Source organism: Chiloscyllium plagiosum, unplaced genomic scaffold (assembly GCF_037043375.1).
Source record: "Chiloscyllium plagiosum isolate Xiang-an unplaced genomic scaffold, Cpla_swu_hap1 HiC_scaffold_7, whole genome shotgun sequence".
NCBI lineage: Eukaryota > Metazoa > Chordata > Chondrichthyes > Orectolobiformes > Hemiscylliidae > Chiloscyllium > Chiloscyllium plagiosum.
In genome coordinates this window covers 104322676-104344208 of record NW_028270145.1, presented here as the reverse complement: position 1 = coordinate 104344208, position 21533 = coordinate 104322676, and the positions used below count along the sequence as shown (strand labels likewise).

Here is a 21533-nt window from a genome sequence, read left to right as displayed (position 1 = left end):
CACAGCAGGGATCTGCAGCATAGCAAGTAGTTACCATTCGTCATGTTATTTACAGACAGCCTTGATAAATCAAACATTCCAATACCTACAGTGAAACTTCAATGCCCTAAGCCCATAAGATGTGGGAGCAGAAGTAAGCTATATAGCCCAATGAGTCTGCAACAGTGAGATCATGGCTAATTTGAAAATCCTCAACTCCATTTTCTTACCTTTCCTCCATAACTCATGATTCCCTTACTGATCTGTCTACCTGAGCCTTGAATATTCTTATCTATCCAGCATTAACAGCTCTTCATGGTAAAGAATTCCATCAATTCAGTATCTTCTGAGAGAAGAAATTCTTTTCATCCATGTCTTGGACAGATTATGCCCTCTGGTCTTCGACTATCCCATAAGGGGAAATAACCTTTTTGTATCTATCTTGTCAAGTTCTCTAAGAATCATATCTGCTTCAGTAAAGTCATTACATTCATCTGAATACCAATCAATACATATCTGTTCTACTTAATCTCCTCATTAAGACAGTTCCTCCATAGAAAGGATTAGCCGAGTGAACCTTCCCTGGACTGCCTCCAACACCAATATAATTTTCCTTAGATAAGAGGCCAAACCTGTTTAATTGGTGCCTTGTATAAATTTAGTAAGACTTCTCTATATTTATACTCCATTCCCTTTGAAATAGAGGCTAACATTCTATTTATTATCCCTATTCCCTGCTGAACTTGGATGCTAGCTTTCTGCGATTTATGCACAAGAGCTCCCAAATTCCTCTGTGCTGTAGCTTTCTGCAATCTTTCCCCATTGAAAGGATGTGCAACTCCTCTATTCGTTTTGTCAACATGCATAAGATTATGTTTTCCCACATTATATTGCACCTGCCAAGTTTTTGACCACTTGCTTAACTTGTCTGCATCCCTCTGCAAAATTACTGTACACTGACCTTCCTAATGCTTTTTGTGAGATTCACATCAGATTGGAATTGGGACACTCAAGTTTCTCAAACAAGACTTGAACTCACAATCTTCTGATTCAGAAGTGAGAAAACTGTCAACAAACACATTGATTTGGACCCCATTTACCACCCTCTGAGAAAAAGAACAGGAAATGACACCACCACAGCAAATTACATCATCACAGGAAATGAATTCACCGATCCAAGGAAACCTGAATGCATAAATAGAAAGCGGGTCACTAACACAAGCCCTTCACCAGAGACTCACTGATGATGTTACCTAGTATGGTGACAAAACGTCTGAAACCGAACCTTCCAGCTCAGCGAGCAAACGTACATCCAGTGAGGAACCTATTTGTGAGCCAGAACTGAATCCCTAACCAACAGGCAACCAAAGAGATTTGCTTTATCGATCAGCTTTGCCTGCGTGTGAAACAAAGAAGTGTGGATGCTGGAGATCGGAAGCGGCAAAGGAAATTTCTGGAGAAACTGAACAGGTCTGGCAGCATCTGAGGGTATTGACGTAATTTCTCAAAGTGTAGTTCCACTGTGGCTGAGCACTTAATGAAGACTGTAATGTTTGAACTTTCAGCTTTATTTCTTTATTTTCTTCTCAAAACTAAGAAGGTCTGCAATATGTAACTTTTAAGTTTATTTTGTATGTTTTTACGCTATACTATAATTACTGCAATATTTAACTTTCATTCTTGTTCCTAAAGTTCTGTACCTAGATACTTGTACGTAACATATTGCCTTGTGTGGCGACATTATAAATGTTTCATTGGACTCCTATACATTTTTTACATAAGGTCACATGACAATAAAATTAAAATCAAATCAAATCCAGAAATCCAAGTTGACATTTTAAGTCCAGTGACTCTTCATCAGTTCTGCTGATCAGTCACTGGACTCAAAACATCAACTCTGCTTTCTTCCCATAGATGCTGCCAGACCTAATGAGTTTCTCCAGCAATTTCTGTTTTTGTATGTAATGTTCTGTCGGTTCTACAGTCTTCAGTTCTATTAGAATTTGCCATTCTGTGCAATCAGGAGAAGTGGTCAATGATGCATCAATGTCCCTTGCCCTTCAACGAGCTGATTTTCACCCAGTGTTGGCAAATAATCAAGTTCCCACAGTGTTGTATAGGCTTTGAGCTACCTTCTTAAAATTTGGAATAGCAATATTAATAGCAGGTTCTCGCTAAGAGTACAATCCTCACAGAATACATCCTTGGGGGAGCAAAGACTGCCAAATAACACAAACACAGATGTTAATGTTATGGGAAACAACAAATACACCAGAGAAAAGCAAAATCTCCAAAAGCAGCTGGGAATCTAGCACTGTGCAGGGCTGCAGAATATGTCTGTGAGTTTACCCATTTCTTATGAAATGAAAACATGCACCAGGACTTTAACTGTTCACACTCCAATTATCAGCACTCCTATATCCAAACTCTGGTACCTGTTACTCCATTATCAGCAAGCTAATTATTTCCACACTGCCAAATCATCCTTGTATTACCTGCACTCAAATGATCCGCGTTTCCATTATTTGTACTCCCAACATCAGCCCTTTCAGTATTTGCATTAACATTATCATCAGAGCTGCAAACAGCTGTCTCTAAATTCTCACTCCTATCATTTACATGTTCATTATTTGCATTATAATATCCTCGTTCTCACTATTTGCACTCACAATCCTTACTTCCATAGTATCACCTTTTATCATCATTTCTGCTCTTCTTTCAATTCTTTCTTGGGATGCAGCATCACTAACAAGGTCCTCATTTATTGCCTATCCATAAATGGCCCCGGTGTGAGCCATTTGCAAAGCCATCTCAAAGGCACCTAAGAGTCAATCATATTGTTGTGAGTCTGGAGTGACATATCGGCAAGACCAGGTGGGTTGGCAGATTTTCTTCCCTCAAGAACGTTAGTGAACGAGGTACATTTTTCCAGCAATTGATGGAAATGTCATTGTTGTCATTTCATAAACATTCCACATCTATTAATTACTGCTGTCCTATGTCTGTGCTACTGAATTACTAGTCCAGTGTTAATTATCACAAATCGCTTTCTCAAAATTGACATTGCTATTCTCAATCTTGACTGTATCCTCTTTATGAAAGCAAAATAATGCAGATGCTGGAAATCTGAAACAAACACAGGGAATATTGAAGAAACTCAGCAGGGAGAGTGGTGGACGTGATCTATATAGACTTCAGAAAGACATTCAACAAGGTTCCCCATGGGAGACTGATTAGCAAGGTTAGATCTCATAGAATACAGGGAGAACTAGCCATTTGGATACAGAACTGGCTCAAATGTAGAAGACAGAGGGTGGTGGAGGAGGGTTGCTTTTCAGACTGGAGGCCTGTGACCAGAGGAGTGTCACAAGGATTGGTGCTGGATCCACTACATTTCATCATTTATATAAATGATTTGGATGTGAACTCAGGAGGTATAGTTAGTAAATTTACAGATGACACCAAAATAAGAGGTGCAGTAGACAGAGAAGAATGTTTCCTTGGATTACAGCAGGATTTTGATCAAATGGGCCAATGGTAAAAACAATGACTGCAGATTCTGGAAACCAGATTCTGGATTAGTGGTGCTGGAAAAGCACAGCAGTTCAAGCAGCATCGAAGGAGCAGTAAAATCGACGTTTCGGCCAAAAGCCCTTCATCAGGAATACAGGCAGAGTGCCTGAAAGGTGGAGAGATAAATCATTGATTTTACTGCTCCTCGAATGCTGCCTGAACTGCTGTGCTTTTCCAGCACCACTATTCCAGACAAATGGCCCAATGGGCTGAGGAGTGGCAGATGGAGTTTATTTAGATAAAAGCGAGGTGTTGCATTTTGGGACAACACATTAGGGCAGGACGTAAACACTTGATGGTAAGATCCTAAAGAGTGTTGCTGAACAAAGAGACCTTGGAATGCAGGTTCATCGCTCCTTGAAAGTAGAGCTGCAGGTAGATAGGATCATGAAGAAGGTGTCTGGTAGATTGCCTTTATTGGTCAGTGTATTGAATACAGGTATTGGGAGGTCATGTTGCTGTTGTAGAGGACACTGGTTAGGCCACTTTTGGAATATTGCGTGCAATTCTGGTCTCCTTCCTATCGGAAGTATATTGTGATACTTGAAAGGGTTCAGAAAGTATTTACAAGGATTTTGCCAGGGTTGGAGGATTTGAGCTTTAGGGAGAGTTTGAATAGAATGTGGTTGTTTTCCCTGGAGTGTCGGAGGCTGAGGGGTGACCTTATAGAGGTTCATAAAGTTATGAGGGTCATGGATAGGGTAAATTGACAAAGTCAATTTACCCTGATAGTTCCAGCACTTACTTTACACAGAAATTAACTGGGAGGCTGGGTTTCCAGTAGCTCCCCTGAAATGCATTCCGCTTATTTCTGAGAGATGACAGCCCAGGTTTGCTTTCACAGAATCGGATGTTGCCAACTTTGATGGGAAGAGCTCCATGTTCTACAGGTTCAGCCAGAAGAGTGTGACCACGGTAAAGGACATGATCTCCCTCAAGTTCAAGACAATGCAAAGTGATGGAGTGGTCCTGCACGGAGAGGGACAACGGGGAGATTACATCACGCTGGAGCTGAAGAAAGGCAAACTTTCATTAGAGATCAGATTAGGTATGGATTGTGCTCATTTCTGTTTTAAAGTAAGGGGCAGCACAGTGGTTAGCACTGCTGCTTGACAGAGCGAGGAAGCCAGGTTCAAAGCTACCCTGGGGCAACTGTCTACGTGGAGTTTGCACGTGCTTCCCGTGTCTGTGTGGGTTTCTTGCAGGTGCTCTGGTTTCATCCCACAGTCCAAGGATGTGCAGGTTAGGTGGATTGGCAACGCTAAAATTGCCCATCGTGTCCAGGGATGCAAAGGCCAGATGGTTTAGTCATGGGAAATGCAGGGTTACAGAGATAGGGTGGGTCAGGGTGGGATGCCCTTCAGAAGGTCAGTGCGAACTTGAATGGCCTTGAATTCCACACTGTAGGGATTCTATGAATGATAATAAAACAGTTACTGTGCTAATTGAGTATTCACAGGAATAATTTCTTACTGCTGATAAACAGATAGAAAATATAAAGTATCATATTTTATACTAAATCTAATAGGTTTCAATGACTGAATAAGTCAAATTATGTTTTTATTTTCTTGAACTTTCCAACATTTGTGGCCTGCAATGTTTTATTTATTTGTAATCTATAGTGTACAGGCATAATATACAGGTTCACTATTTACTTTCCTCTTGCACTTGACTTGCTAAGATGTATCACCTCACACTTGTCCGGATTAAACTCCATCTGCCATTTCTCAACCCAACTTTCCAACTCTCAGTGCCAGGGACCCAATTCACAGTGCCGAGTTTGATTCCGCCCTTGGGCGACTGTGTGGAGTTTTCACGTTCTCCCCGTATCTGCGTGGGTTTCCTCCCACGGTCCAAAGATGTTCAACTTAGGTGGATTGGCCGTGCTAAATTACCCATAGTGTTCACAGACATGTGGATTAGGTGTGTTAGCCACGGGAAATGCAGTGTTACAGGAATAAGGTAGAGGGATGGGATGCTGTTTGGAGGGTCGGTGTGGATTTGTTGTGCTGAATGGCCTGTTTCCACACTGCGGGGATTCTATAGTACAGTATGATCAAATGAGTTAATTCTATCATTTTGTATTCCAGGTGACGCAACACTTCAAACTATTGATGCCTATTCCTCTGTCGTACTGGGCAGTCTCCTTGATGACCAACATTGGCATTATGTTGCAATTGAACGTAATAAAAAGCAAGTGAATTTTACTGTGGATGCAGACACGCAACACTTCCAAACCAACGGGGAATTTGATGTCTTGGATATTGACTATGAGGTAAAGACAACTTTATTAAGGTCGAACATCATCACCCTTCAGAACTTTCCATATTCTTACTTCTGGTAACCTTGAAGGTTAGGACTGTGTTTTAAAAGCTGTTAAGGAAATGCACAGTATGGCTCAGATGCTCAACGTTTGAGAGGCCAAGAAAAATATGGGACTTTGTGGCTCTATTAAGTCTGCCGCTTCCTCATTAACCGAAGTACCTTCACTCTTCTTCATCAAAAAAAGAACTGCAGATGCTGAAAAGCAGAAACAGAAACAGAAATTGTCAGAAGAACTCAGCAGGTCTGGCAGTACCTATGGAGAGAAAGCAGAGTTAATATTTCTGATGGGGGCGGCACAGTGGCTCAGTGGTTAGCACTGCTGCCTCACAGCACCAGGTTCCGAGGTTCGATGATGAAGGGCTTTTGCCCGAAACGTCGATTTTACTGCTCCTCGGATGCTGCCTGAACTGCTCTGCTTTTCCAGCACCACTTTAATCTAGACTCCGAGGTTCGATTCCAGCCTCGGGTGAATATCCGTGTGGAGTTTGCACATTCTTTCCGTGTCTGCGTGGGTTTCCTCTGGCTGTTCCGGTTTCCTCCCACAGTCCAAAGATGTGCAAGTCAGGTGAATTGGCCATGCTAGATTACCCATAGTGTTAGGTGCATTAGTCAGAGAGAAATGGGTTTAGGTGGATTACTCTTTGGAGGGTCGGTGTGGACTTGGTGGGCTGAAGGGTCTGTTTCCACAATGCAGAGAATCTAATCCAATCTTCTCAAGAAGGGTCAGTGGACCCAAAACATTAACTTTAGTTGGCAGAAGAGTTGAGTTTTCTGGCAATTTCTGTCTTTGCTCCTTTTAATCAGATTGGTCAATGCTTGGACAGTATTACAGTTGCAGAAAGGATGTTTGGGGACTCGTCAACTGAGGTAGTATGAGCTGAGGTTAGAAACAGGAAAGGAGAGGTCACTCTGTTGGGAGTTTTCTATAGGCCTCCGAATAGTTCCAGAGGTGTAGAGGAAAGGATAGCGAAGATGATTCTCAATAGGAGTGAGGCAGACAGGGTAGTTGTCATGGGGGACTTCAACTTTCCAAATATTGACTGGGAACATGATAGTACGAGTACTATAGATGGGTCTGTTTTTGTCCAGTGTGTGCAGGAGGGCTTCCTGACACAGAATGTAGACTGGCCAACAAGGGGCGAAGTCACATTAGATTTGGTACTGGGTAATGAGCCCGGCCAGGTGTTAGACTTGGAAATAGGTGAGCACTTTGGTGATAGCGATCACAATTCTGTTATGTTTACTTTAGTGATGGAAAGGGATAGGTGTATACCACTGGCCAAGAGTTACAGCTGGGGGAAAGGCAATTACGATGCGATTAAGCAAGATTTAGGAAGCATAGGATGGGGAAGGAAACTGCAGGGGATGGGCACATTAAAAATGTGGAGCTTATTCAAGGAAAAGCTCCTGTGTGTCCTAGATAAGTATGTACCTGTCAGGCAGGGAGGAAGCTGTAGACCGCAGGAGCCGTGGTTTACAAAGAAGTGGAATCTCTGGTCAAGAGGAAGAAGAAGGCTGATGTTAAGATGAGGTGTGAAGGCTCAGTTAGGGCACTTGAGGGTTAAAGGTAGCCCAGGAAAGACCTAAAGAGAGAGCTCAGAAGAGCCAGGAGGAGACATGAGAAGTTGTTGGCGGATAGGATCAGGGTAAACCCTAAGGCTTTCCATAGGTATTTAAGGAATAAAAGAATGATGAAAGTAAGATTAGGGCCAATCAAGGACAGAAGTGGGAAGTTGTGTGTGGAGTCAGAGGAGATAGGGGAAGCACTAAATGAATATTTTTTGACAGTATTCACTCTAGAAAACGACAATGTTGTCGAGGAGAATACTGAGATACAGGCTAGTAGACTAGGTGGGATTGAGGTTCACAAGGAAGAGGTATTAGAAATCCTGCAGAGTGTGAAAATAGATAAATCTCCTGGGCCGGATGGGATTTATCCTAGGATCCTCTGGGAAGCCAGGGAGGAGATTGCTGAGCCTTTGGCATTGATCTTTAAATCGTCATTGTCTACAGGAATAGTGCCAGAAGACTGGAGGATAGCAAATGTGGTTCCCCTGTTCAAGAAGGGGAGTAGAGACAATCCTGGTAATTATAGACCAGTAAGCCTTACTTCAGTTGTTGATAAAGTGTTGGAAAAGGTTATAGAGATAGGATTTATAATTATCTAGAAAAGAATAATTTGATTAGGGATAGTCAGCATGGTTTTGTGAAGGGTAGGTTGTGCCTCACAAACCTTATTGAGTTCTTTGAGAAGGCGACCAAGCAGGTAGATGAGAGTAAACTGGTTGATATGTTGTATATGGATTTTAGCAAGGCATTTGATAAGGTTCCCCACAGTAGGCTATTGTACAAAATGTGGAATATGGCATTGTGGGAGATATAGCAGTTTGGATCAGTAATTGGCTTGCTGAAAGAAGACAGAGAGTGGTGGTTGATGCGAAATGTTCATCCTGGAGTCCAGTTACCAGTGGTGTACCGCAAGGGTTGGTGTTGGATCCACTACTGTTCATCATTTTTATAAACAACCTGGATGAGGGCGTAGAAGGGTGGGTTAGTAAATTTGCAGACGACACTAAGGTCGGTGGAGCTGTGGATAGTGACAAAGGATGTTGTAGGTTACAGAGAGACATAGATAGACTGCAGAGTTGGGCTGAGAGGTGGCAAATGAAGTTCGATGTGGACAAGTGTGAGGTGATTCACTTTGGTTGGAGTAACTGGAATGCAAAGTACTGGGCTAATGGTAAGATTCTTGGTAGTGTAGATGAGCAGAGAGATCTCAGTGTCCATGTACACAGATCCTTGAAAGTCGCCACCCAGGTTGACAGGGTTATTAAGAAGGCATACAGTGTTTTAGCTTTTATTAATAGAGGGATTGAGTTCCGGAACCATGAGGTTATGCTACAGCTGTACAAAACTCTGGTGCGGCCACACTTGGAGTATTGTGTACAGTTCTGGTCACCGCATTATAAGAAGGATGTGGAAGCTTTGGAAAGGGTGCAGAGGAGATTAACTAGGATGTTGCCTGGTATGGAGGGAAGGTCTGACGAGGAAAGGCTGAGAGACTTGAGGCTGTTTCCGTTAGAGAGAAGAAGGTTGAGAGGTGCCTTAACAGAGACATATAAGATAATCAGAGGGTTAGATAGGGTGGACAGGGAGAGCCTTTTCCAAGAATGGTGACGGCGAGCATGAGGGGGCATAGCTTTAAATTGAGGGGTGATAGATATAGGACAGATGTCAGAGGTAGTTTCTTTACTCAGAGAGTAGTAAGGGTATGGAATGCTTTGCCTGCAATGGTAGTACATTTAAGTCGTCATTAGACAAGCATATGGACATTCATGGAATAGTGTAGGTTAGATGGGCTTCAGATTGGTATGACAGGTCGGCGCAACATCGAGGGCCGAAGGGCCTGTACTGCGCTGTAATGTTCTATGTTCTATAACACTCAACATCTCTGTGTAAAAGTTGCCCCTTAGGTCCCCTTTAAATCTTTCCCCTCTCAATTTAAACTTGTGCCTTCTAGTTTTGGACTCGTCCATCCCTGGGAAAAGTCCATGTCTTTTTCCCCTATCCATTGCCCCTCATGATTTTAGAAACCTCTATAAGGTCACCCCTCAGCCTCCGATGCTACAGGAAAAATAGCCCCAGCCAAATCAGCTACTCCCTGTCGCTCAAATCCTCCATCCCTGGCAACATCCTTGTAAATTTTTTCTGAACCCTTTCAGGTTTCACAACATCCTCCTTGTAGCAGGGAAACCAGAATGCTAGTCTTAGATTAGATTAGATTTAGATTAGATTCCATACCGTGTGGAAACAGGCCGTTCAGCCCAACAAGTTCACACCGACCCTCTGAAGAGTAACCTACCCATTCTCATTTCCCGCTGACTAATGCACCTAACACTATGGGCAATTTAGCATGGCCAATTCACCTGATCTGCACATCTTTGGACTGTGGGAGGAAACCGGAGCACCCGGGGATAACAGACACGGGGATAATTAGATTAGATTAGATTAGATTACTAACAGTGTGGAAACAGGCCCTTCGGCCCAACAAGTCCACACCGCCCCGTCGAAGCGCAACCCACCCATACCCCTACATTTACACCTTACCTAACACTACGGGCAATTTAGCATGGCCAATTCACCTGACCCGCACATCTTTGGACTGTGGGAGGAAACCGGAGCACCCGGAGGAAACCCACGCAGACACGGGGAGAATGTGCAAACTCCACACAGTCAGACGCCTGAGGCGGGAATTGAACCCGGGTCTCTGGCGCTGTGAGGCAGCAGTGCTGACCACTCTGCCGCCGTGCCACCCACAGTGCAAACTCCACACAGACAGTCATCCAAGGCTGGAATCGAACTTGGGACCCTGGTGCTGTGAGGCAGCAGTGCTAATCGCTGCACCACTGTGCCACTCCAAAGTATAAAATTCTTAGTATAAAATTGAAAAATTAAGAAATAAAGTTTTAAAAAGTCAAATATAGCAGTCCTTTGTTAAGCCATTGGCCTGCCCACGCGCCAAGATGGGTTTTCTCCAAAGGGGCTAGCTCTCCCTTGTGCTGGGTAAGCTTTCTCCCGCACTGGGCTAAGACGTGCCTGTGCTCGCTATTCACCTTTGCCGCTGACCACTGCTGTTGACCTCCACTGGGCACACAAGGCATCGCCATCACATGCAAGGCCTCAGCCCTGACTGCTGCTTGGCTTTTTACCCCCGTTCCTGCCATCCTTTGCTGCCTTATCATCGCTTCCATCATCCCGTTTCCCCATAATTGAATGCATAGGTCTGTTTCTCATTCTGTGAAAAATGTCTATTTGACATCTCTTCTACAAGAGGAGAAAGTGAGGTCTGCAGATGCTGGAGATCAAAGTTGAAACTTTATTGCTGGAACAGCACAGCAGGTCAGGCAGCATCCAGGGAACAGGAGATTCGACGTTTCGGGCACAGGCCTGAAGAAGGGCCTGTGCCCGAAACGTCGAATCTCCTGTTCCCTGGATGCTGCCTGACCTGCTGTGCTGTTCCAGCAATAAAGTTTCAATCTCTTCTACAAGAGCCAATTATGTGAAATCCATTGTCTCACAGACATTGCAGCTCAACAAATCAGTCCCCCATTTGACCAATATTTATAATGTTCTTGGTCTACTTGTGCTTCTAAAGAATATTGACTTTATTTAAGTGGTATTGTATTGTTTCTTAAATTTGTCCTGAGGCCACAATAGAGAGTAACATCATGTGACATTACGTCACCTCCTGTGGTGGTGTGTATTATAATTAGCATCTCATCCAATCAGGCATTATCTCTTGTACTTCAACGCTAAAATCTTCCCAAGCCCGAAAAGAGATTATCTGGCCATTATCTGACTCTCATTTGTAGGAGCTCACAGTAGAAAAATTCACTGCTGTGCTTCCTCCATTAATTCAGTCATTGCACTTGGAAAAATATTTAATTGACTGTAAAATACTTTGGGGCATCCCAAGGCACAAGAGCAGGTGAAAATGAAAGTCCTTTGTTTTCTTTCTTTTTGCAGGATGCAAAACCTCCTAAATCTTTGAAAACTGCAATCTCTGGTGCTCGTATGTTCACATAAGTGAACATTTTGTCCCTGTCAGCTTTATCGATTCCCACCGTAATATTGAAATTTTTAATTAGATCTAACAGAAAGCTTTTCTTTTCCAAAGAAAATGAGTTCTTTGAGTTTTCCTGAAAATTTAAATGTTTAAGCGACCAGATCATTTCAGTGGTCGCCCTTCTAGAGGTAACATCTTATTAAACTTGGGAGGGTGCAGAAAGGATTTACAAGGATTGTTGCCAGAACTGGAGGATTTGAGAGGCTGGATAGGCTGGGGGCTTTTTTCCTTGGAACATCAGAGGCTGAGGGGTGACCTTATAGAAGTTTATAAAATCATGAGGGGCACGGATAGGGTGAATAGCCATGGTCTTTTTCCTAGAGTGGAGTCCAAAACTAGAGGGCATAGGTTTAAGGTGAGAGGGAAAGGATTTAAAAGGAACCTAAGAGGTAACTTTTTCACCCAGAGGCTGGTGCGCATATAGAATGAACTGCCAGAGGAGGTGATGGGGGCTGATACAATTGCAACATTTAAAAGACATCTGGATGGGTACATGAATAGGAAAGGTTTAGAGGGATATGGGCCAAATGTTTGCAAATGGGACTAGGTCAGACCTGATGTGTGATCATTTACTCATACTTACGAATGGCTATTTAACACTGCCATCTTGCATTGTGTCTTGACTTTCAAAACAACTTACAAAAATTACAGAAGCCACTTATACCCCAGGGACCATTTGTAAAGGGGAACAACAACTTATTCTGCATGAAAAGACAGTACTGACTGGTCAGCAAGTTGACTTGTGGCTATCATATAATTGATCCAATCTCCATTGTCATGCCTCTACTGATCAGAGCCGATGCATTGGCAACGTCTTTTCATGCAGTATAGAATATAGTTCCCCTTTACACTGGTATTCTTACAAATGCCTTGATGAGTGTAAGTCAAAAGCCCTCAACAAAGTGGGTCATTTCTTGGCAATACATGCATTTCAAAAGAGTTCAAAACAAAGCCTTAGATGGCGACAAAACACCTCTTTATGATGTAGGTAATTATTTTGAAATAAATAGAACTTACAGTTCAGAAACAAGCCATTCATCCTGACTGCTCTCTGCTGATGTTTATAGCCAGTAGAAAGCTTTTTCCATTCCTCTAACCATATTAACATACCTTTCTCTTCATTTATCACTGACTTGCTTAACTAGCTCCCTTAACTATATTTCTCTCATTTGCCTCAACTATTTCTGTTGTAGAGAATTTGATGTTCGATGCACTCTCTCAGAAAAAGATTTTCTTCGGAATTGCCTGTTAGGTTAGTGACAGGATATAGTGAATTAATGAAATCCAAGGCTGGATTTTATGGCATCTGTTGTTCCTCTGGGTTATCTTCCACTAAAAATGGAGGTGGTGGTGTCCTTATAATGTCACTGGACTTGTCATCCAGAACCTCATGCTAATAGAGATGGTGACATTTGCATTTAACAAAAATAAATCTGAAATAAAGAATTGGCTTAATGGCGTTGTTTGGTGTGAAATACCATCCGGTTCAAGACTGTCCTTTAGGGAGGGAAATCTGCCAGCCTTATCTGATCTGGCCGACATGTGACTCCAGACCCACAATCAAGTGTTTCACTCTCAACTGTGCCCTGGTTTACACACTGATGCCTAAAGACTTTGAATGATTCAGTGAAAAAAGTCAGTTGGGAGCCCACATACAGAAAGAATGTCTTCCTTCTGCCTTGCTATCAGTTAACAGCCAATTGGCCATTACATAGGCTGGGGGTGGGACTTCTGCCTTGGGGGGAAGGAAGACTTGCCCCAAAGAGATGCCAGGTAATCAGATGATTGGTTATGCTCCCTGCAGTGCCACGCAGAAGCAGTGGCCACTGTTGGCACTGTAGGCAGTCCGGAGTGAAGATCAGCAAGAATTTCAAAGCTCCGTTTTTTTTATGCTTCCTATTTGACCAAGCAGGGCAAAACCATTAAGCCTTATCTTAACCTCAACAAAGGTAGCATGCTGTGAATATTGGATATCTAAGTGAAAAGCATAAAGGCTAGAAGCATTTACCAGATGAAAGGCTGTGACTGCTGAGCATTCCTAGTTATTTCTGTTTCCATTTCAGATCATTTTCTCACCCAGTGAGAAGTGATCAAATGCTGATGGTCTTCCCACTAACCCAGGAACATTAAAAGCAGTTGCAGCATTTCTGAATCAGATATTTCCTCATTAGAGACCAAGGAGGAAAACCAGCGTCAGGCTAATTCCTGAGGGATACCCAAGCTGTTCCGGGACTCTTAATAAGATTTCAGCTCATTGTACTGACAATGATGCAATACTGGTGTATTCCACTGACAAAATACTGCTCTGCATTCGGAAGAATATTCTAATACAAAATTATGTAACATTACATATAATTTCTTTGCCAATACAATCTTTGTGTATATTTAAGGATGAGATAGATAGGCTCTTGATCAGTCTGGGAATCAACAGTTACAGGTAAAGGGTAGGAAATTGGATGTGAGAACTGTTGAATCATCCATGATCCTATTGAATGGCAGAGAAGGCTTGAGGGGCCAAATCACTGACTTATGGTGTAATGGAGTGGAAAACAGAAGGCATTGGCAACATGTCTCTCTTTTCCACACAATTGAGATTGATTCATTCCATCCTAGCAGTTGAAAAGTTAACACAACTGTAGGTATTTTGCTGTTTTGTTCATATTACTACTATTCACTAACATATTCCTTCAATCTGTTCATGGCCACTGGTAAAGCCAATCTCATTATCTTGACCATTCTAACTCAGTTTTCCAACACTTAGCCCATAAAATTGTATGCCTTGGAATCATTCCTGAAGAAGGGCTTATGCCCGAAACGTCGATTCTCCTGCTCTTTGGATGCTGCCTGACCTGCTGCGCTTTTCCACTTGTGGGATCACAAGTGTACATAAAAATACTTCCTAAATGTTTCTGCAGTAAGTTCCAGATTCCCGCCACCCTCTGGATGAAAACATTTTTCCTCATAGCTCCCTGTAAATCTCTTGCCCCTTACATTAAATGTACCCCTCCCGTCCATTGATCGTTCCACCAAGAGGAAAAGTTTCTTCCTGTCCACCTTGTCTGTGCTCCTCCTCGTTTGTACACCTCAGTCATGACTCCCTTCAGTCTCCCCTGCTCCAAGAGAAACAACCCCAGTCCATTCAATCTTTCCTCATAACTAAAACTCTCCAGCCAAGTCCCAGTAAATTTCCCCTACACCCTGTAAAAGCTGTGTCACCTGCTTTCATCTCCCTCACTACCTGCCTCTCCCGAAGGATAGGAGGAAACCAGCGCACAAAAGGGCGGAAGGAATCACGACGGGTGGGAGAGCTCTCTGACATTCAGCTCATCGTCCCTCACGTAGGAAGTAACCTAACTCCGACTGACCTGAGTGACTCGGAGAAAGTGATGACTGCAGATGCTGGAGAGTTAGAGTTGCAAAGTGTGGCACTGGAAAAGCACACGAGGTCAGGCAGCCTCTGAGGAGCAGGAGAGTCGGCGTTATGGCCATCAGCCCTTCGTCAGGAATGTCTCTCTGCTCATGCCTTTGGACTGGGAATGGAAGCTGCTCTGAAGTTACTGTGCTGGGACCCCCTGAGGGAAGATGAGCCACTTCGATTGACTGAGGCCTACTGACCACGAGGAAAAGCTTCCTATCCTCGCCCCTGCAATGAACTGGATGGTGATACAGCAGTACCGAGAGTCTGATATTGCTGGCTGAGGGGGGTAAAGTGCAAAGAAAGCAAGGCATATCTGCTTTGAATATCCAGGTAGACTCAGGGCTTCAGTTTACACTTTGACAGTGAACAAAGAGCCGGGAGATGCAGTTTGGTCCAATTCATGAGGTGGGTGCTTGTGTCCCTGAGCACACAGTGTCTTTGCTGCAACATTACAGTGAGAGTTGCTGGTGCAGCCCGAGGTGCAGGATGGAAGTGGATTAGAGATGTGCCATGGGAGTTCTCAAACGCTGACACACTTCAGAACCAACTGGGCATGGAATGCACTTGGCTGGTGCCCTCAGATTGTGCCCTGAGATGTTGGTGTCTAAATCAAAATTTCTTTGGAGCAAGTAGTGAGCTGAATCCACTGTTGAATGTATCCGCTCTGACCTCCCTCTGAGAAGGTGGCTGATTTGCTCACAGTGCATGTTGGAGGAGTGCATATTAATGAGGCAAGATCTGCAGCTAATCAGGTCATTACTAAACAAATATTCTCCTTAGTGGGTGACTCGCCATAGCCTAGCCTCGCTCTGTCACCCTGCAGTTGCATAAAAAATGCAAGGAGTTGTTCCTGACTTTGAGAAAAGCCTTGCAATTCTTCTACAGTTCTCGCTTTAGCCAAGTTGTTCAGACCCTTGTCAAATAACGCCCTTAATGTCTGCTTTGCTGTGTAATCACACAACACTAGGTTATTGTCCAACAGGTTTAATTTGAATCAGTAGCTTGTTGGACTTCAACCTGATGTTGTGTGATTTTTAATTTTGTCCACACTGGCTCCTCCACATCATGTCCTTAATGTCTGCTTTGTCACTTAGAGTCATAGAACCCTACAGCACGGAAACAGACCTTCAGTCCGTCTCATCCATGCTGATCAGTTATGCTAAATTAACCAATCCCATTTGCCAGCATTTGTCCCATATCCCTCTAAATCCTTCCTATTCATATACCAATCCAGAAGCCTTTTAAATGTTGTAATTGTATCAGCCTCCACCACTTCCTCTGGCAGCTCATTCCATACATGCATCACCCTCTGCGTGAAAAAGTTGCACCTGACGTCCCTTTTAAATTATTTCCATCTCACCTTAAACCTATTAGAATGTATTTTACTGCTTTAAACAAACTGACCCACAGTGTTAATTAATTCCTGATGTGCAACTGACTATCAGACTATTAACATGACACCACAATAAGGCACATTCAACTCACATTCCCATTAAATTATTCAGCAGTTGTAAAGAGACCACACAGTGGGACAGAACAGGATGCAAAATGTCAATTGGTAGTAGAAAATTAGAATATTACTGAAAATATTGCCATAATATTTTATCTTGCACTCACCAGGATCAAAGCAAGAATGATAAATTTTAAGTTATCAGTATTTTGCGACAGGAACAAAACGTGCTGTTTGTTTGGCAGGCCAAGAGTTCAAGACACAATTCAATACAATGCTTGGCAAAATGTCTCTTGTTTAAAAACAGGCTTCACACAACAAAAAGAGGGCGCATTGACTGACATGGACTTTTTTTTAATAAATTCAGTTTGTGAAATGATCCATTTGTTATCATCTACAATTGGTTCTGCTGTAACGTGTGCTACTTCAACACGAATTGGCTTTAACGTGTTTGAAGAATTTAGACTGTTATTTGTAGAACGTGAACTTTCCTTACCTGTATTGGCTACAACATGATTCTGGCCCCATTGAGTTGACATGGTGTGGCTATTGCAACATTTTCTTATAACGCAAGGTCACATGAGAATGAAACAATTGCGTTATTTCAGAGTTAAAAATCACAAAACACCAGGTTATAGTCCAACAGGTTTATTTGGATGCACTAGCTTTCGGAGCGCTGCTCATTCATCAGTGGTTGTGGAGTGTATGTTCCACAACCACCTGATGAAGGAGCAGCACTCCGAAAGCTAGTGCTTTCAAATAAACCTGTTGGACTATAACCTGGTGTTGCATGATTTTTAATTTTGTACACCCCAGTCCAACACCGGCATCTCCAAATCATGCATTATTTCAGACCTGACTATTAGCAATAAAGACTGCAACTTTGTATGCATCAGGCTGAACTGGTAAGCTTATTGTGCTTTTTGTTAACTATTGTTGTGTTTTCTAACCAGAGCAGCTACTGTTCCATCTGGCCAGTTGCAGGTCTCTGCACAATTAATGCTTCGCTCCTTGTTCATGATGCTGATAAGTAAAGTCAAGTGTATTTTCCCAGTCATGTTCTGGAAAGAAGTCCAAAGAGAATTAAGAAAGCATTGAATATTGTGCTTTGAAATGTTAAGCTGCCTGCATTACATGGTGTCCAGCACTGAAATGACTGAAGCCATGGTCACTGAACACACACATTGCAAAATCAGCAAACTTCATGGCACGTTGGAGATTAGAGAAGTGAAAAGCTTTCCACGAGCAGATATTCAGAAAAATCAAATCGGAAAAACAGTCACTGCTGCCTCAATATAAGTTTTATTCAAAGAAACATATGTTTGATTAATACACAACTAAAACCTAGAATGAACAGAAACAATCAAATTTGGTTGTGCAATAATTAGACTGTGCAAAGAGTCAGCAGAGAAATTTTGATGTGTGAAGTGAGTGGTAGAAATTTGGCAGATCGAGTATAATGTGAAGGTGTCCACTTTGGCAAGGAGATTAGAAGAGTAGAATATTATCTTGTCACAAAGCTGGTTCCTTTTTTCTAAAAGCTATTCCTTTTCTCAAGGACACTGTGTCCTTGATTTTTTTCAGAGGGATCATAAATCTCTCCCAGTTCCGATCAGTCTGATTTGGTACAGAGATGAAAAGGATTTTGAGAGGCTTTTTTGTTTATATGTAAACAGATGAGACTTCAGGCCAAAGTGGTCATGTTTTAGAAATGAGCTGTATAATGAAAGGGGAATGGTCAGCTCTCCAGCTGAGCAGTTCAGTCCAGAACCAGTTAAAAGTTCAGCTGTGTGGAACCTCTCTCTCTCTCTCTCTCTTTTACTCTCTCTCGCTGCCCTTCTAACTTCAATCAGTAAGCATCTGTTCCATTTCTTTTCCTGTTTCATAACGGGGTTTGTTTATTGAGGCTGTTGTGTGTATTCGGAACAGCATAAATAAGTCTAGTTTGGACAGACTGAGTTCTGTAGGGGTTCTTTATTCTGTTCTTTGTGTTTCATTGTGTAATTTTGTGAATAAATTTCTGTCTGTTTTAAAACCTAGTAGTCAACCTAGCTAACTTACTCTGGGTAACTTTCCCCATACACTTACCGAAACAAATTGCAAAGCCATGGTCTGCATTGCCTGCTCAAGAACGTTTTGAGTGGTGTGGCCTAGTCCATAACAGATTGGGGGCTCTTTATGGGATTTTAAGTTGAAACTTTATTGCTGGAACAGCACAGCAGGTCAGGCAGCATCCAGGGAACAGGAGATTCGACGTTTCGGGCACAGGCCCTTCTTCAAGTCATTCCTGAAGAAGGGCCTGTGCCCGAAACGTCGAATCTCCTGTTCCCTGGATGTTGCCTGACCTGCTGTGCTGTTCCAGCAATAAAGTTTCAACTTTGATCTCCAGCATCTGCAGTCCTCACTTTCTCCATGGGATTTTAAATAGCGAGTGATAAGTGCTAGTGTCTTTATTTCAGGTGTTGCATTGGTTGGCAGACAGAGCTTGGGATAGTAATGGCTCTTTCAGTCACCAAAAGTTTTCTGGAAGAGGATGTGATGACTTTGGAAGGTTTGCAAAAAGTGAATAAGACCAAGCTGCAGGAATTAGCAGTCAAACTAGAATTGGACCTGCCAGCCTCTGTGAGGAAAGGAGAGATAATTGCCGCAGTAGCCCAGCCTTTTAACTTGCTGGAGAAACCATCAGAACCTCTAGAGATGGCAAAAATTCAATTGCAAATGAAGCAGCTTGAGTTAGAGGCGAGAGACAAGGAAAGGGCAGCAGAAATGCAACAGTTTGAGTTACGAAAAAGAGACAGCAGCAGAAGAGAGAGAAAAGGAGAGAGCAGTTGAAGAGAAGGAAGAAGAGAGAGCAGTTGAACATCAAAAACTGACACTTAAAAGGAAAGTCAGCTTAAAAGGCTGGAGATAAAGGCTGAGGGTAGGCTTGGTGAGGATGAGCAAGCTCCTGGTAGTCAGAAAGCCTTGTGAGAAACTGTTTAAGTATGCTCAAGCATTGCCTAAATTTGATGAGAACGATGTGGAAGCCTTTTTCATCTCATTTGAAAAGGTAGCTAATCAAATGCAGTGTCCAGTGGCAATGTGTTTTTTTTTATCCAAATGAAACTTGAAGGCAGGGCTAGCGAGGTATTTGCATCATTATCAGAGAACGTATCTGGGGAGTATGTGGAGGTGAAAAAAGCCATTTTCAGTGGATATGAGCTTGTACCAGAAGCCTATAGACAATGTTTCAGGAATCTAAGGAGGGACCCTGGTCAAACCGATATTGAGGTTGAAAGGATCAAACAGAGGAATTTTGATAGATGGATAAGAGCTTTAAAAATCGAGCAAGCCTATGATGCCCTTAGAGAGGTCATTATTTTGGAGGAATTCAAAAATTCACTGTCTGAACTAGTGCGAACTCATTGTGAAGAGCAGCAAGTTAAAACGGCAAGGTTAGCAGCTGAAGTGGCTGATGATTATGAGCTGGCCCATAAAACACGGTTTGGCTTCCAGAATCAAATTCAGACCATGATGGATAAAAATTGGGGCAAAGAGAAATCCTCACATGGAAAGGGAAAGGTAGATCTCAGTGAAGATCATAAAGGTAGCTTATCACAGGGTAAAAAATAAACCCTTGAGGGGGACAAAGAAGTTAAAAAGCTCCGGAGTCTTCATTGTAATAAAGTAGGTCACACAATATCACAGTGTTGGTGGCTAGGAGAAAGCCAGATGTAGGAAAACCAGACAAGCCTGGGAGTTTTGTTGGACTAGTATCAAAAAGCACAAGGGAAGTTAGACAACTGCCTCAGAATGTACAAGATGATCAGAGGTTGATTAAGGAGGAAGTGCCAGATCTGCTTAAAAAATATACATGCAAGGGTAAAGTTTATTCACATAGGCTAGGAGTAGCAGGTAAAAAGGTTACAATATTAAGGGAAACAGGGTCCTCTCAGTCTGTAATGCTGAAGGATGAGGAGACATATACTCCTGAGGGACTATTGTCAGAGGAGGTACTGGTAACAGGATTTCATGGTGAGACAAAAAGTGCTCAATTATATAAAGTCAGGCTAGAGAGTCCAGTGAATTTGTGGGAGGAGTCCTGGACAAACTCTCAGCTCCAGGAATTTAGGCATGCTGCCTACTCAAGTTGAAAAGCCATTGGAGATGCAAGCAACTGAAGAAATGAAGAATATTTATCCAGGAATTTTCCCAGATTGTGTGATCACAAGATCACAGAGGCATAAGTTGAAACAGGAGAAATGAAAAGGTACAGATAAGGAAGCTGACATAGTGTTATCCAAGACTTTTTTGATCAGATAAGTGGGACATAGCAGGAGCAACATGCAAGTAGCCTTAGCTCTGCTAAACTGATTGACTTACAGCAGAAAGATGAGAACTTAAAACAGTTTTATCAAAAAGAATTTCAGAGGAGGAGAGTGAATGCATCCATGTGTGTTATTACTGAACAAATGATGTCTTAATGAGGCAGTGGAGACTATTACACATTCAAGCAGATGAGAAATGGGCAGAGATTCATCAAATTGTTTTGCCAGTAGTGTATGGAAAAGAGGTACTGTGAATGGTGCATAAGCTGCCACTTGGAGGTCATTTAGGCATAAGGAAAACACAGGCTAACATAGAAAGACATTTTTACTGACCTGGACTACACGATGATGTAGTTGAATTTTCCCAGACGTGTCATGCACGTTAACTAATCGGAAAACCACAGGCAGTAATAAAACTTGCACCTTTATTACCTATTCCAACATTTGAGGAACCTTTCACAAGAGTCTTGATTGATTGTGTAGGTCCTCACCTCAAACAAAAAGTGGGAATAAGTATTTATTAACAATAATGGATGTGTAGACTAGATTTCCAGAGGCAATCCCATTTAGCAACATCATTGCTAAAAGGGTTGTAGAAAAATTACTTTATTGTTTTTGCTAGATACGGACCACCAATAGAGATCCAGTCAGATCAAGGATCAAAGTTCACATACAAACTATTCAAGGAAGTTATGGATAACTTGGGAATAAAGCAATTTAAATCTACTATCCAGAATCGCAGAGAGCGCTAGAGAGATGGCATCAAACACTAAAGACCATGTTGAGGGCTTATGGTCAGGATTATCCAGATGATTGGGATAAGGGAGTTCCGTTTGTACATTCTGTGATCAGAGA

At 42.5% G+C, this 21533-nt stretch overlaps 1 protein-coding gene across 3 annotated transcripts in view; it reads left to right on the top strand.

Moving 5' to 3' along the window:
• Positions 1 to 21533, top strand: part of LOC122551782 (contactin-associated protein-like 5) — a 1118157-nt gene that overhangs the window by 521542 nt on the left and 575082 nt on the right. For 2 of the 3 annotated variants that reach the window (XM_043694246.2, XM_087989333.1), the window contains exons 5-6: positions 4397 to 4600; positions 5643 to 5827. In XM_043694246.2, the coding sequence (XP_043550181.2) occupies positions 4397 to 4600; positions 5643 to 5827 (389 nt within the window). The remainder of the gene's footprint in view (positions 1 to 4396; positions 4601 to 5642; positions 5828 to 21533) is intronic. The other variant, XM_087989332.1, reaches the window with a different exon arrangement.